Source organism: Carica papaya, chromosome 2 (assembly GCF_054855325.1).
Source record: "Carica papaya isolate Zhongbai chromosome 2, ASM5485532v1, whole genome shotgun sequence".
Classification (NCBI taxonomy): Eukaryota; Viridiplantae; Streptophyta; class Magnoliopsida; order Brassicales; family Caricaceae; genus Carica; species Carica papaya.
The window spans coordinates 10214932-10232028 of NC_142310.1; the positions used below are offsets into that span (position 1 = coordinate 10214932).

Sequence of the window (17097 nt, forward strand, 5' to 3'; positions counted from 1 at the left end):
CCCATAAACTCAATAAGTAATCTAAGAGTTGTATTAGCAAAATAAATTTTACACATTCGAACACTATAATACTATTAAAAATTATTCAATATATTACATTCGTTAGAGTTAAGTATATATTATTACTTATAAGAATTGACCATCCTATCTCTAAATGAAAACTTTTTTTATGAGATAAAATCTTAAAAAATAATATTCTATCTAGATCCGAAAAAATTCTTTAACGTGAACTAGTACTTTTTTTTTAATACTGAAAAAAATATGTAATAATTATAAATTAAATAAAATTGTAATCCCATAAATATATTAATAATTATTATTTTAATTTAGAAAAGAACTTGGTGTAAATGATTCTTTTTACCCTCCTTACTTCCTTTTATTAATTGCTTTGTCCATACGAATACCTTTTAATGTAGACATCAAAATTATTTAAAAGCCCCTTTATTAATAATTATAATGGACAGTCAACGGTATCCATACATTTTCCAGATTAATTTATTAATGGGACATATATGGCTGTTTGGAGATAATTATAAAATAGTAAACATAAATTATAATTTTATTTTATATGATTTAGTTTTACTATAATCTAAATTTATTTTCTTGTAGAAAATGAGTAGTCTGTATTTTAACTTCATCATTTCATATAAACTAAACCAGTACACGTCCAAACTATAAATATAAATATGTAATTCTCAAAATATACATATATAGAAGCACGTAAATATTTAAAGTCATATAAATTAAAATTTAAGGGATAGAAAATAATAATATTAAATTTTATTAATGTTACATGCAGAATGATAATAATAATAATAATAATAATAATAACATAAAAAGAAGTATTAGATTTGATGGGGACACATATAAAGTTAAATACTTGGCATTATATTATATATCTTTTTCTTTAAACAATGATTAATCAACCAACAAATTAAGTGCTAGTGGGTTTGCCGTGACATAACAAATGTGAATAATTAAAACATATGAATTAAATTAAATTAAATTAATTAATTAGCAAGCTAGTAGTTGCCGCCAAACACGCCGTCGCTGAGGTCACAGCCGACAGAGACGCCTTTGAGGGAGAAACAATGGCTTATTCAACAACAGTACCCTTATAATTATATATGCACATCTTCCCTTCTTGGTCAACGGTCAGAATCGCTGGCTCTATCTATATATTTCTTATACCTATATATACAATATATAAATGTACATATTTCCATTTATAACATCTGAACGACCCTTGTCTATTTTCATCTCCTAAATTCTCTGTACGTAGAGCTCATCTTAGTTGTCAATTCTTTTCTTCTCCTTCTTCTTCTTCTTTTTCGGGTACACAGAATAGATTACTCATCCAAAAGCTGCCATGAATTCTGCAAAGTCGAACGACGAACATGGGAATCACGGCCAGGAATCTGCAAAGAAAGAGATGATGATAAACGGGTCATCACGTCCTTCTCCATTGAAGATCCACAAAGAGTCCCGTTTGATTCAGAAACAACAACACAGACAACCTGTTATCATTTACGCTCATTCACCTAAAGTCATACACACCCAAGCTCGAGATTTCATGGCTCTGGTTCAGAGACTCACCGGCCTCGACAAGACCACCTCCGACGAGAACGATTCTTCCTCCGTGCTCACAGACGAAAACTCCGCCGCAACTAATATTAACAGCGCTGCGGCTGCAACTGCGGCCACTGTAATGAGCTCCTCGTCGTCTTCGTCTCCTTCTCAGGTTATGAACACGACGAATAATAATAATCAACATAATCATATTCCGATATTTACTCCGAATTCGTCAGATTTGTTCTGCTCTCCACGCCCTGTTTTCAGATTTTCTGAGACGTCGACGATTGCTAATTCATTGTCTCCTTCCTTTTTGGAGTTCATGAAAGGATTACCAGATTATTAACACTATGTATATATCTAAGTATACATATATACATGTCTGATCAGGAGCTATCATTCTATTGATTTGCATCTTTGTAATTGTTTATACTTATAGATAGGGTTGCGTATTTTCAGTGTAATTTGTGAGGGTGATGGGATAGAGGTTGTTTACTGAACAAAATGTTAACTAATTGTCATTAAATTGAAAAGTTTAATTCATTCTTTTTGTTACAATTCATGATCATGATCTCTTTGATTAAGCTTGGTGTCTTGATAGTTAATTAATTGATTCCTTTTTTTTTTTTTTTCTTTTGTATACTATGTATAGTAATTATTATTCATAATTTAAAGTGGTATTTCTGGCTAATATACTGATTTATTGAGATTTATAACAATTTAATTATTTAAAAGTCAACATGTCAAAACAATATTGTACATGGTTTCATGTTTTCAAAAATTATATAGAATGCTGAGAAAAGAGTATATGACCTACCAAATACTATCTCAAGTACTTGTTATAATACAAAACTATCCCATTATATCATAGCCTTCTTTTGTCATATTGGTCAAAATACATCCTATTACTCTATTGTGATTAATCACCTAAATAATTTTACATTGTCATTTATAGACAATCTATAAGCTATATACTTATTTGACTTGTGAATATAATGCATTCAATTATGTTACTAAGAATAGTCTTTATTCTCTATTTGAATCTTATCCTCTTAACTCAAATCACTTTCTTAAACATGTTTTCACCAACAACAGTATTAATGCTCAATAGAAATCTTATGGATATACATATGTATTATAAGACATTTATTTATTTATTTTTTTAAAAAAAAAATTATCTCAAAAGAATTATATTGTCATCATTATTTCTGTTACATATCTATATATTAAGACTCAGTCGTGTCCCTCAAATTCATTTCTTACTTAAGTTGAATCCCAAACATAGTCCAGAACTCTAAATCCGATCAAAACATACCTAGACTAGCCCAACAACGGCCCTGAAAAAAAAAAATAAAAGCCCATACCATGCCTCTGATTCCCGATACATCGTTGTTTAAGAAACTTATTTTTCTTCCCCGTTCAGCTCCCAAAATTGAAGGCAGAGAGATGTTAGGTTTTCTTTCGACAAAACGGAGTAGAGGTGGTGCGATGGAGATGATCAGCTAATAATTTTGATGATTGATTGATGATGATCTAGTAAGGTGTCTGCATATGGACTGGGTAGTTGCAGAGCAGAGAAAGAAGAATGGGAGCCACACTGAGAGGAATGAAGTCAAAATTTTATAAAATAGAAAAGGGAGGGAGAGAGGGCCAGCTTGGGGAAAAGACAAATAATACGTGTGCGAGTCTAGAAATTTGATGTAAATGCTTACTGAACAAAGGCCGTGAAAGGAGGATAAGAAAAGGAACTCTCTATAGGAAGCTAAAGAGTAGGGCAAGCCGAAGGGAAGTCAGTCCTACGAATGAGAGAGAACGGGATAGAGATGAAGATAATAGAGGCTGTTTGTGTGTCTTTTGTACGGAAAACGAAGAGTAAATTTAGGAAATGATTAGAAGGATTTAGAGACACATACAAGAGGACAGAGAAATCGGATCCGAAAGTCCTATGAATGGGAGAGGACGAGAAGCGGAAGAACAGGGCGATGATATTCATTACCTAATGAGGCACTGATTCATTAATCATTAGTAACTGTAGCTTGCAAGAAGTTTCAGGATTTGTGCTTTGCGTCTTGATCTTTTGAGTTTGGATGTCAAATTTGATTCCTTACCCCTTGTCAAATGATGGAAACATTCAGATTTGCTGGGATGAGTGTGGTTAGTTTTTTGTTCTCATCAAAGTATCTTTAAGATTATTCAGGAAATCAAATATGAACTGTTACATGTTACATGGAAGTGAACCTTTGCAAATGACGATTGACTTTTAGGTGGAATATGAACTTACATGGAAATGACTGTGAATGTCATTTTACTACACTTAATTATGAAGGCTCATCTTATTTTTGGAAGTACTTTTTTTGAGATAGTCACAACTTCTTGCATTTTGTATCGCGAGTGATTTTTATTTTATGCCAAGAATGTGTTGTGTTTGCTCTAAGTCTTTCATTGCAAAAGATCTACTCAGCTCTTTTTTCAAGCTATCAATTCTAGAAGAATCAAAATCCTCAATGAGCATATCATCAATATATAGCAACAGGATGATAAAATCATTATCAAAAAATATCTGCATAAAAATACAATGATCAAAAGTAGCCTTCTTGTAGCCTTGTTGAACCATAATTGACTCAAACTTCTTATACTATTTTCTAGGTGCTTGTTTCAATCCATATATATTATTTCTCAATTTACAAACATAATTTTCTTTTCTTTTCACCATAAAACCTTCAGGTTGTTCCATATAGATTTCCTCCTCTAAGTCACTGTAAGGAATGCTATTTTAATATTTATTTGCTCAACTTCTAAATCAAGACTAGCAGCTAACCCCAAAATAACACGAATTGATAACATCTTGATGACTGGTGAGAAAATCTCTTCAAAATCAACTCCCCTTTTTTGATCGAAGCCTTAGACAACTAATCTGACTTCGTATCGTGGAGATTTGGAATTCTCTTATTGCTTCACTCAATAGACCCACCTATTTTTCATGACTTTTCTATCTTTAAGAAGTTTCACCAATTCAAATGTGTGATTATCAGTTAAAGACTGCATTTCATCTTTCATAGCTACAATCCATTCAACCGTTTGCTCACTCTCAATTGCCTCTTCATAACATTCATGTTCTTCTTCATCTATCAAAAGTATGTACTCATTAGGTGAATACCTAGTAGAATGTGTTTGATCTCTAGTAGACCTTCTAAGTGGAACTTCAAGTTCCTCAACATGTGTTTCTTGTTGACCATCAACTGCTTCATATTCAGGAGCACCAATCTCATCTGTATTATGATTGTTATTTTGTACATCATGATTCTGAACTTCAACTGCATTAGGCATATGAGTTGTAGGAGATGGGTCTAAGTCAATCAAACCACCAATATGAGACTTTGATTTCTCCACCTTATTAATATCTTCAATAGTCTGATATTTTACAAAGATTATATCACGACTTCTGATAACTTTCTTTTGAACTGCGTTATAGTATCTGTAACCAAACTCATCTTGCCCATAGCCAATGAAAGTACATTGCCTAGTCTTGGCATCTAACTTGGATCTCTCATCTTTGAGAACATGCACAAAACATTTGCAACCAAATATTCATAGGTGTTCATAGGAAACATCTCTACCATACCAGAACCTATTAGGAACATCATTTTCCAATGCAACAGTAGGAGTTAAATTGATCACATGTGTGACAGTATACAAAGCTTCACCCTAAAAAGAGTTAGACAATTTAGCTTCTGAAAGCACACATATGATTTTCTCCATCAATGTTCTGTTCATCCTTTCTGCCAGCCCATTTAATTGAGGAGTTTTAAGAGGTGTCTTCTTATGTCTAATACCCTGTTCTCTGCAATATGCATCAAAAGGCCAACAATACTCACTATCATTATCAATGCGAATACATTTCAACTTCTTTTCAGTTTCTTTCTTAGCAGAAGCTTGAAATTCTTTAAATGCACAAAGCACCTAATTTTTTAACTTTAAGGTACGAACCCAAAGTTTTCTTGAATGATCATCAATAAAGGTAACAAAGTAAAGTGCACCACTGAATGACTTATCTTTCAAAGAAACACATATATCTGAATGTACTAGCTCAAGCAAATCATCTTTCCTAGATGAAGAATGATGTTTATAAGAAACCCTCTTTTGTTTCCCAGCCAAACAATGAGTACACATGTCTAACCTTACACCTTTTAATCCTGAAAGTAAATTCCTTTTAGCTAGACAATCAAGTTCCTTCTCACTAATATGACTCAATCTCTTGTGCCATAATTATAAAGAGCTATCACCTTTAACTGCATTAACAAGATCTGTAGAAATTGAAGCTTGCAACCAATATAAGCCCGAAGCCTTCTTTCCTCTACCTACAACTAAGGAACCTTTATTGAGTATACATTGTTCATCATTAAAAGTGCTACAATAGCCACCATCATCAAGATTACTAGTGAAAATCAAATGCAACCTAATGTCTGGAGCAGGTCTAACATTCTTGAGCTCTAACTTTGTTCTATTTTGAGTCTCTAAATAAATAATATCAGTGCCTATCACCTTCGACACTCCATCATTACCCATCTTTAAAATTCCAAAATTACCTAGAGTATAAGATATGAAGAATTCATTCTTTGATGTAACATGAAAACATGCACCACTGTCAAGAACCTAAATAGTATCATCATAGGCTACATTGATCATATTCTCTTGAGAGCCAAGTCATCATCTGAAGTGGTAGTGGCAACACAATCAATATTGTTGTCATTTCCCTTCTTTTTTGCTTTCCTTTGTCTGCTTTGTTCTCTTTCTTCCATTTATAACAATATTTCTTGATATATCCTATTTTACCATAATAATGACATTCAAGATTCTTGTACCTTGATTTTGATTTGCTCTTGCTCTTGTCTCTATTATGATATTGACCCTTACTTTTACTTCTCTCCCTGTTTTCAGTAACCAAAATTTCTGACTATGAACCAGATGTCCCATGAGTTCTTCTTCTTATATCTTCATTCAAAATGTCAATCCTTGCATATTGCATGGTTACAACACCATCAAGAGCAGAATTAGTCAAATATACATGAAAGTTTTCTCATGAGTCAGGAAGTGTAGTCAACAACTAAAGTCCAATAACATCTTCATCAAATTTGACAGCCATGCCAGATAGTTGATTAAAGATATATTAAAATTCATTTATATGATCAAGTATGGAACTATCTTCTCTATATTGTAAGCGTATAGCTTGTTTAAGCAAGAATAACTTATTGTCTCCAATCTTTGAAGCATATATGGTTTCAAGCTTTTTCCACAAAGTTTTGGTATTTGTTTCATTAGCAATATGATTCAACACATTGCCTTCTACCCATTTTCGAATAAAACCACATACTTGTAAATTCTAAAATTTCCAATCTTCATCGGATTTAGACTCTGACTTTTGAGAAGCAAACACGGGTAAATACAATATTTTCACAACAAGAAGATCCCTCATTTTTCTTTTCCACTTGTAATAATTTGTGTCATCCAAACAATACATTTTACTCACATTCACCTCCATCATTCAAACAGGCAAGCGAAAATCCACAATCAACCAATGAATTAGTGAATCAGGCTCTGATACCACTTGTAGCGAAGTGCTTGAATGAATTTATGAGGAGTGAAAACTAAGTAAAAATTTAGTCAAAATAAATATGATAAAATCTGCCCCAAGATGCTAAAAAAAATTACACAAAGATACCAAAATTTTTAACGTGGAAAACTCCTTTAATATGAAGGATAAAAACCACAGGACCTCTCCTGATCCAAATAAAAAGAGCTCCACTATAAAGTGTTTACAACAACAATAAGCAACCACTATAATCCTCAAATAAATATTCAACAACAACTTAACCGAACACCAATAAATAAACAAAGGAATGGAAAAATATCACCAAAGTAGCTACTGTTCATGCGAAACGGATGAGTTCTGATTGTTCAAATCCGATCTTCACTGTTCAGATTAAAGAACAATTTATCCCGAATATGCTCATCGAATTTCAGCCTCATCAGACCACAAATGACCGTCCGATCGTTGGAGAAAGTTAAATTGGTCGTTGTATAAAAGAAAAATGTGAATAGTAACTTCGAACTGAAAGTACCAAAAATTCAATCATCGAAAATCGATCTCCACCATTAAGAAATGAGTCTTCTAAATACTCACCAAATTTCAGCTTGATCCGAATAAAGATCACTATCAGATCGTGAAAAGAAGTAAAATATGTTGGGTGTAATTTTCCAGCAAAAATTTCCTTTTCTATTCACTTTTTATTTTGGTGGCTAAAAACTTATTTTTATACTACTTCTTATGGTTAAAGTAGTATACCAAAAAAAAAATCATAATAATCCTAATGGGCCAAAAAATAAGTTGGTTCAAAAGTATTTGGGTTTTTCCATATAGAAGGGAACCCAAAACCCAACATTATGAATTTTGTAGCTGACAAAAAAATAAGAAAAGAGAACCTTTTTTTTTGGGTGAAGAGAAGCTGTAATCCAAAAAACAAAAGGATGAAAATTTAAGGGCTTCAAGCATAAAATAGAAGAAGGGATTCGATGAACACTTGTGGGTAAGATTCTTTGTTTCCTTTTGTATTTTTATTTGAATGAGGATGTTGGAATGAGCGTGTTAATTAAGTTCTACATTTTGCTTCTGATTTATGAAAAATGAATGAACATGATCATCCCCATCAATGGTGAAATGATTTTTTTTATATGTTCTGTGGATTAATACTGATTTGGTTGAACAATGGTGATCTAAGTTCTTTCTTCTTAAATCTATTGTGAAATTCGGTCTTAAATATATTTGTTTTGTGATGTTAATGGGGTTATAATTTGATGTGGGAAGGGAGTTGAGTTTTCTTGGTTTTTTACTTGGAGCATGTTTCAAACGAAACACTGTGGAATCGCACATTGGTACTATTGTCTTTTGCTTGTAAAGAGAACTTACTATTGATATTTAAAATTTTAATTAAAAGAATTTTCAGAAAATGCAAAGTTAATTTCAAAACTATGCTTGATAATACAATATCAAAATGTTAAGAAAAATGGGAACTCAAGGCTTAAGTAGATTAAACTTAAGCCTTGAACTATTTGAACTATTTGGACAAACTTTTGTAAAACGATTTAATTAATACTTCGATTTGAATGTTGAACATCATTATCCATTAATTTTGACTATTGTTTTATTCTAATGCTACTTTATATTATTTTTTTTATTTTGATAAATAACATATCATCTTCGAAATTGTTCTCTATAAAAGAATACATTGAACGTAGAAGTTTGGAGGATTCATTCAAATTCAATTTTATTTTCTTTATTCTCTTTTTTCTTCTTATTGTATTTATATACCTCATTCTCCAATTTGATATGTAAATTTTAATTATTAAATTTTAGTTATAAATGAATGTCACAAATACATATTTGGACAATAGACAGATATCTAAAATATGCATGTAAATCACAACTAAAATAATTAGTGTGTACCACATAATAGATGTCTTGCACATTCCTACTCTCTATTATTTCACCTCAAACTTCTTATAAAAAATCAGTGTAATAATTAGTTTTTGGTTCTACTTCAATAATAATTACTTTAATTTTAAATATCCCCAAATGATTAAAAGTTATTTGTTATTTATACCACCCCGATTGTAACAAACACACTATTGCATACGTCAAGCTCTCAACTACACTAGAATATGAAGACTTTTTTAACATCTTGTTTTCCTCTATAGACTTAGAACACATATCAAGATTGAGGCTATTACCTTTAGCAATAAAATCATTAATGGGATTCATTTGCTCGTCTTGAACTATTAAGGAATTATCCTAATGCATAATTTTATGAATAAAGTTAATAATTTCTATAAACAATCTCTCCTGTTTTTATACCAAGTATGCACCTATCTTCTCATGTCTTTCACCTCAAAACTAGAGGTTGCATATTTTTTTATAATTTCAAAATATTTTTTATCTTTGTTAGTTTATATAATGATAAAATTATGAAATTTATCATTAGATTTCTTGATACATACACAATAATTATCACCAAGCGTATTAAAAGTAAACGAGATTACTAATTTTTGAAATCTCAAATATTATTGTCTTAACAATAGTTTGTCAAGTCATAAATTGATTTAAAAATTTCTAGACTATTACAATGTCTTTCAAGAATAAAACATACATGTTGCATGTAATTCTTTTTTTATTTCAATTTTCTATTAAGAAAGGCATAAAGATATAAATTGCTTTGGTGTCACCTTTTATTCTTCGATTTCTCATTTTGTTGTTCAAAAAAATAACAATAAGACATGAGTTTCTTTTGTACTCAACCTTTCTTCTACTATTTTGTAGTTTATTATTTTAAATATTATTATCTCCGAAAATTTTTTTCTATGATATTATTATGAGATGTGCAACTGATTAATGGACGAAAAAGATCTAAAAAGATTCTTGGTACATGAGGATAAAAAAAAAAATTAGAATTTTTAAAAAGATTTTATAAGATCTTTACCACAACCGAGAATATTTTGTTCACAAAAAAAAAAAAAGAGAAAGACTTTTAATAGTTGAAAACATTGGATGAAAGAATCTTTTGGGAGCTAATTTTACTAAAGTTGGGGCTAAATGAAGGAAAATAAAATTCAAAGAGAAAAAAACTACAAGAAATTAAGAATCTTAAAAAAATTAATCATACATATAGATATAGTGAGCAATATATGAAATAAAAAATAATAATTATCATCATAAGAGCTTTTGGTGAGACGATTAGAATGAAACAACATATTAGTCACATATTATAAAATCAAAGTATATATATATATTCCTATTTTTTTAGAGTGTTAACAACATAGGTTGTGATGAAACATGAACCACATGTTTTTGTAGGAGACACATGTGAACCATATGACATTATTTAGACACCAAATCATTCAAGGCACTCAACATGCTTGATTTTCCAAATTGATGAACATGTGACAAAAAAGAAAACTTTGCCACTAGAAGAAATCAAATCTTATGAAATGATATTTTCATTATGTTTGCCCAACCAACGATATTTCAATAAACTATAAAGACTGAGGAGGGATACATATGTAATTTTTCTAAAATATTCATATATATTTTTTCTTGGCTGAACATAAATATCAAAACACCCAAAATAGTCACATGATAGGCCTTTATAATAATGAATTCCCAGAATGTTTTATATATCAATATATGGGTCTTTGAAATTTATTTTCTAAGGTGAATACTTTGACCACATACACAGCCTTATCACCAATTCTAATAATCATGTTTCTTAGTTTTTTAAAACAACTTGTCATTTATCGTGGAAATTTAGCCACTAATACAAACCTCTGGAGTCTTTCATAAATCATCACGATAAGCGGCTCTTTTTTCCAAAATTTGCATTACCATTTATAAATAAAGAAGTATTTATTATATTGTAAAATAAATATAAAATTACAGTTAGTTAATCGAGTTATATATATATATATATATATATATAAAAACGTCAGAGCTAAACGTATGGATCAGCACGTTTTAAGCACTTAATAGATAATTCCAACACACCAACCGTATTAAGCCGACTTTATGGCGTATTCCTCCACCAAACGCTGACAGCTTCAATTGAGACCCCACTTTATAATTTTTCCCATTTTAATACTTTAATTTATACTTGTGTATGTAAACCCGCTGATTACTACTAATTAATTCAAGTTTAATATTAATTGGGTAAGACCAATTATTTTATAAGTTCGAATTGCATTATGCAATTTTTTTTTTTTATAAATTTATTAAAAAATTATATTATTAATTAAATATATTAATCTGGTAAAGACAAAATACTTTCATTTGCTTTACTTTCATGATTTTTTCCAGTTGTAATTTTCGGACAAGAAAATAATTATACAACTACGATCGTTTTGATCATCACCACGTATTGTGTGGTCGGTTGATTATGGTGGCGGTGGGGGACCACCTCCCAAACCCTCAATCATGTATCAATATGAAACCATTTTACGAATATTCCAATTACAAAACCCACAAAAAAAAAATTATTCCAGGCTGGAAACAACCAATTAGATATCACCGCGTGTCAAAATCCTAGCGGTAAATCTGACACCTACCTCATGACCGCGAGTTTTTGACGTGGCGTCACCTGCACTCTGATTCTTTCCCAAGTAAGAGCACAAAACAAGAGGTCCTCCTCAACTTCTCAAGCATAAGGCAGCTGCTGACTCCCCATTCCTATCCCTTTCTTCCCGCCTCTTTTCTGACGTGGCACCAACCCCATATCTGCCACGTAAGCACTAACTACCTTGTACTGCTTCCTCTATAAAAATGCAGGTCATATCCATTTTCAGCCTCCTCGTTCATTTTACCTCACAACAGATAATCCTTAAATCCTTCCTCTCTACTTCCTTTTCCATTTTTAGCTTCCAGCTATAATGCGTAGCTTCTAAGCGCACAACAAAACATCGTTTCTATTATTTCTTTACTCGGTACTCTGGTAGATATAGTTTGCTAGCTATGGAGATCCCTGTAATCAATAGAATAGGCGATTTTGAAGCGGGTATTAACCCTCTGCAAAACCCATCAATTTTATCACAGTCTTTTGGTCTCGCCGGCTTCGGTAAGGTACATGAAGCTTATAGTTTTTGGAAATGGGGAGCTTTGATTCTTGCCTTGCTCGCCTCCTTCACCACCATAATCAACAAAATCAAGATTTTGATCCTTACCGTAAGACGCAACGTCGACCGTTCTCTGCCTTCCTTACAACCTCTTCTCGCCGATGACGATGATTATGACAGTGAAACAGACTTCTCCTGCTCATCTTCCGACGATGAAGAAGAAGAGGAGGAGGAGGAGGTGGAGGGAGAAGACGGAGAATACGAAGTTTCAACGTCGACATCGTCCAAGTGGAGACACATCAATGAAGATAATAAACCGAGGGGTTCGGACCATTACGACGGCGACGAGTTGCATAACGGTAAATTTGGGCTCCGTCGACGGCGGCGAAGCAGCGGCAGCTTCGGGGACCTCTTCTCTTGGTCCGAGCTCGCCTCGGGGAAGAGTGTGGTGAAGCTGTGGGACAATCTCGGGTTAGGTTTCCGGTTAGATAACGTCGACGAAGGCCAAGACGTGGCGTCATTCATCGGCGAGAAACGTGGAGTTATCTATCCCAGAGTCTCCGGATCTCCCGCCGTTGTTGTGGCGGCCGGACAGAATCAGTCGGGGAGAGTTGCACTGAGCGCGTGGGACACGCGCTCCCGGTGCCGGATACCTGCTGTCCTCGGAGAATGGAGACCCAATCTGGGGAGGATTGCGGGGGTCAATGTCGACGGCGGTGGGGTGAAGGTTTACGTCAGGGATGACGTCAGCGGCGGGCTGAAAGTTGGGGATATGAGGAAGGTAGCGTCGCCGCTTGCAGACCTGACGGAATCTGCTGATGTGGACACCTGGTGGGATGCTGACGCCGTTATCGTGACGGAGGAATCGATGTAGGGAGAAACGGAAAAATAATTTGATTATTGGAAGCAAGGACATTTCTGTAAATATTCAATTATTTATTTTGAAGTGAATTGGTTTCGCATGTCTCTACGTTACCCTTTTGGTCTCGTAACTCGCCATTCAATATGAAAAACCATATTAACAAGTTACCCATGTTCAGAAGTATCAAGAATTGAAATTAAGGGTATAATAGTCAATAAGAATTTTATGATTCAAATATTACGGTCTAATTTAATTTAACAATAAAATTAGTCAATTAGGATTTTATAATCTAACATAGCTTCTTGTGTGATGTTACTACATCAAACCACATCCTCACAAAATAATCCAATAAGTATACATATACATATATACATGTCAAACAAAATTAATTTATTTTGTTAATTGTTTAATCAAAAGAAGTTGTTCCACTTAATATATCAATTTATGTATGCAAAGAAACATAACACTTGATATAATATTATATTGGTAGCATAAATTTATTGCCAAACATCCATCATCAACAAGCTTCAAAATTAAATCTGAATTGGAGATAAAAATTTATTATATGTCTTAGCCTTTATTAACTGTCACGTAGTTAAAAAGTGCTAAGCTTTTTTGAAATGGTTAACTAAATGTATTTTTTTATTTTAATAATTAATTCATATAGTTCTTGTTTATCTTACTATTTAACAACCTAATATTGTCTAATCTCTGAATTAATTAACTAAAAATTGGTTCAAATTTATTATTTCTAAAATTAACTTAAGCAAATTTAATGTATGAATATAAATTAATTGCTTCAAAAATTAATTTTCAGAACTGAACCAATGTATGCATGTAATAAACTAGTTCCAAAATTAATCTATTATATATAATTATTAGTTTAATACATGCATATAAGTACTTTAGTACATTAATTTAACTTTAAAATGTTGGCGAATAAAGTTAGATAAAATATATTATGAAAAATATGTTCTTGAATATAAAATAATGATTTATTCAAAAAAAATTACATGAATGTATATACATTCTTTCTAAAATTATTCTAATACATCAGTATCTTGTTTTCTTATTATTAAATTAATTGTATTATTATTAATATATAAATCTCGTTAATTATTAGAACCGATTAATCTTCCCAAAATATTTGATTATTACGGTGTTAAAACCATATTTAACTTTTTGCCTTAGACCATTTCATAAACCATTCATAGTATTTCACTTTCCCATTGTATAACTGGTGTGATTGACATTTTACTTTTTCCATTAATCTATTTAATATATGGTTTGACATCACACTTCATTTTCTCAAACAAAAAGGAGAAAATTAGAAAAATTAAAAAGTTGATAAAAAGTTACGAGAAAATGTTTAGTCAAAATTGAGAGACAAATGATTTTCATGTCTTTTGTATTGTTTCAATTTAAGCTTTATTTTTTATATATTTGAAAGAATATGGAAAAGAAAAAGACACTTTTATCTCACCTTTTAATTACATTATTGGTGTGACATTTCACGTTTCGTCTTAACTTGTTCACGGACCTCTATCTTTTTAATAAGAAAGGAGAAAATTATCAAAGTCAAAAATCAAAATTAAAAGTTGAAAAAAAAAAATTACAAAATTTTTGGTCAAAATTGGGAGAACAATAAAATTTTCAGTTTTTCATATTGTTTGAATAAAATTAGGACAAATCTAATTTTTATTTGACCAAAATAACATGAAATTTTATTTATACCTCAGTTTTTTTGCTTAAAATAAGTAAATAATTAAAAATATTAAAAGTTAAAAAATAAAATTAATGAATTAAAAAATGATGAGAAATAAAATTAAAAAAAAAAAGATTGTTTTAAAAGTGGTTGATGATACTACAAAAGAAGCCTTTGAGACCTCAAAAAAGTCTCTTAGAGATGTAAAAAACGAAATCAAAAAAGGTGAAACTTTAATCACTGAGGGGTGAATTTGAAGCTTGGAGGATAAAGGAATCCAAATCAATTTCAGATTATTGTTCAAAGGTGAAGGTGATTATTAATTAATTGAATATGTAATGTGATGGAGATGATAATTCATTATTTAATTTTTAAATTTGATTAGGAGGGGTGTCATTAGAGAGTTAAATGATCTAGACTTAATGGCCATTGAAGAATCAAATGTTGGGTTTGGGCTTGGTGTAGACTTTACTATGCGTAACAAGCTATCGATTTATGAGCTCGTTTAAAAGTGATCAAATACAGTTAAATAGAATTGGTTATAATGCATCAGAGTTAGGTGTGAGCTTAATATGTGCGGATATTATTTTTGTAATTTCTCGTTTTATGATGGGTAAAGTGAAAAATGTAAAAATATGTCAATATAAATAGACGGTTATGGTTCCCGAATCATATGTGCGCTATTTTATTTTTCTGAAATTTCATCATCAGAGAAAAATAGCTTTTGAGGCTGTGTTCATTTAAAAATATCTTGTAACGTTCCAGAACTTAAAAGAAAATAAAATCATAAATTGCATGCGGAAACAGAATAATAGAGTTAGAGTTTACATTTCTTACACAATAGTTTAAAATATTCAATAGGGCTACGGTAATATCCATTCTAAAAGAACAAACGAAAATAAAAAAAAATAAATGAAAAGTAAACAACTGACCATCCTATGACAACCTTCACTAGCTTTTGAATGAGTTCGGGTGGTGAAATATTCACAACTCCCTTATTGATCAGGATCTGAATCTTGCTATGAAATAGTTAATGAAGGGGTGAGCTACACTAGCCTAGTAAAAATATCACACTACTCACTGATACAGAAAATGAAGGTTGGTAAAAATCATAAAAATAACCAATGGAGCTCTTAATTTAAGTAAATTCATTTATCATAAGTAAAACCATTTATTGCATACTTACTGTTGCGAGATTTTCAAAACCGACCTATAGAGACAATAGCTCAACAATATCATAATCTCATATTCAAGTAAGTAAGGATAATAATTTTTTTTTTATTTGCCTACTAGTATTCATAGAGGTCCATAGGGATGTCCCACTACACGTGAACCAATATCTAACCTTATCAACTAACCAACCGTTCCCATACCGCGCCCGGTATGAGCGGTAAAAATATTATCCCTCAATACCATGTCCGATATGAGGGTGAAACGAGTCGTCCCCATACCCTGTTCGGTATGAGCGCAAAAAATGTCAATTCTCGATACCATGTTCGTTATGAGGCGATATCATGGTAGGGTTCTCTATGTACTAGGTTTGTCCACCATCTCATAGGATATCCAGTAAGGCTATCATTCATTCATTTACTTAACTAATCAATTTTTTGTTTGCATTTAATTTTCAGTTTCATAATTTAACCGTAAATCAACGTAAGACAAACAATACATGCATCAAGGAAACACAACTGAATCCTTTTACTAATTTTAGTATATTATCATGCATTTAAATCTGTAAGCTCAAACAGTCGATTAAACATGACAAACTATAATAAATAACCAGTTCTGACGCCATTAATAACATGTAACTAATTCTCTAAATTTTTTAAATTACGCGAAATATTGTATTATTGATAATTAAACTTCAATTCCATAACAGAGAATAAAGTGAGGGATTCTTACCTGAATCGGTGTTCGAAATATCAAACTTTCAGTTGCGTCTACTAGCGGTCCTCAAGTTTTCTAAATTTTTCTACCGAGATTAAAACACGCTTCACGTACCTAAAAATACCTCAAAAAATCCAAAATCGGTGTTAATTGGCCAATTTCAGAATTCCAGCATGGCGGCACCACCATGCTCCAGCGACGACACTGTCGCCGGCGGCGGCGGTTTGCCTCGGACTGGCTCTTTTTGGCCAATTTTGGCCGATTTTATACCCATTCCTGTGAGAAAACATGTTAGGGGACCTCGATTGGCTGAAAAAAGTCGAAAAACAAAAACTTACAAGCAGCGGAATTTTTCGGTGCGGTGGCTCCGCCGGCTCACCTTCACAACTGGGTGTTTCTCTTCGGCCAACCTATAGAA

At 31.9% G+C, this 17097-nt stretch overlaps 2 protein-coding genes across 2 annotated transcripts; both read left to right on the forward strand.

Annotated features, from left to right (window-relative positions):
* Window positions 1-1369: 1369 nt before the first annotated feature.
* Window positions 1370-1918, forward strand: PDE337 (VQ motif-containing protein). Its single transcript, XM_022054474.1, has one exon. It carries the CDS (start codon window positions 1370-1372, stop codon window positions 1916-1918), a length of 549 nt encoding a protein of 182 aa, XP_021910166.1.
* Window positions 1919-11941: 10023 nt separating this feature from the next.
* Window positions 11942-13187, forward strand: LOC110823964 (uncharacterized). The gene has a single exon (XM_022054473.2). It carries the CDS (start codon window positions 12125-12127, stop codon window positions 13097-13099), a length of 975 nt encoding a protein of 324 aa, XP_021910165.2. The 5' UTR covers window positions 11942-12124; the 3' UTR covers window positions 13100-13187.
* The last annotated feature ends 3910 nt before the right edge of the window (window positions 13188-17097 follow it).

Bases quoted from the DNA above. Each gene is read 5' to 3' on its own strand.
- LOC110823964 (XM_022054473.2), top strand. From the start codon at position 12,125: ATGGAGATCCCTGTAATCAATAGAATAGGCGATTTTGAAGCGGGTATT.
- PDE337 (XM_022054474.1), top strand. From the start codon at position 1,370: ATGAATTCTGCAAAGTCGAACGACGAACATGGGAATCACGGCCAGGAA.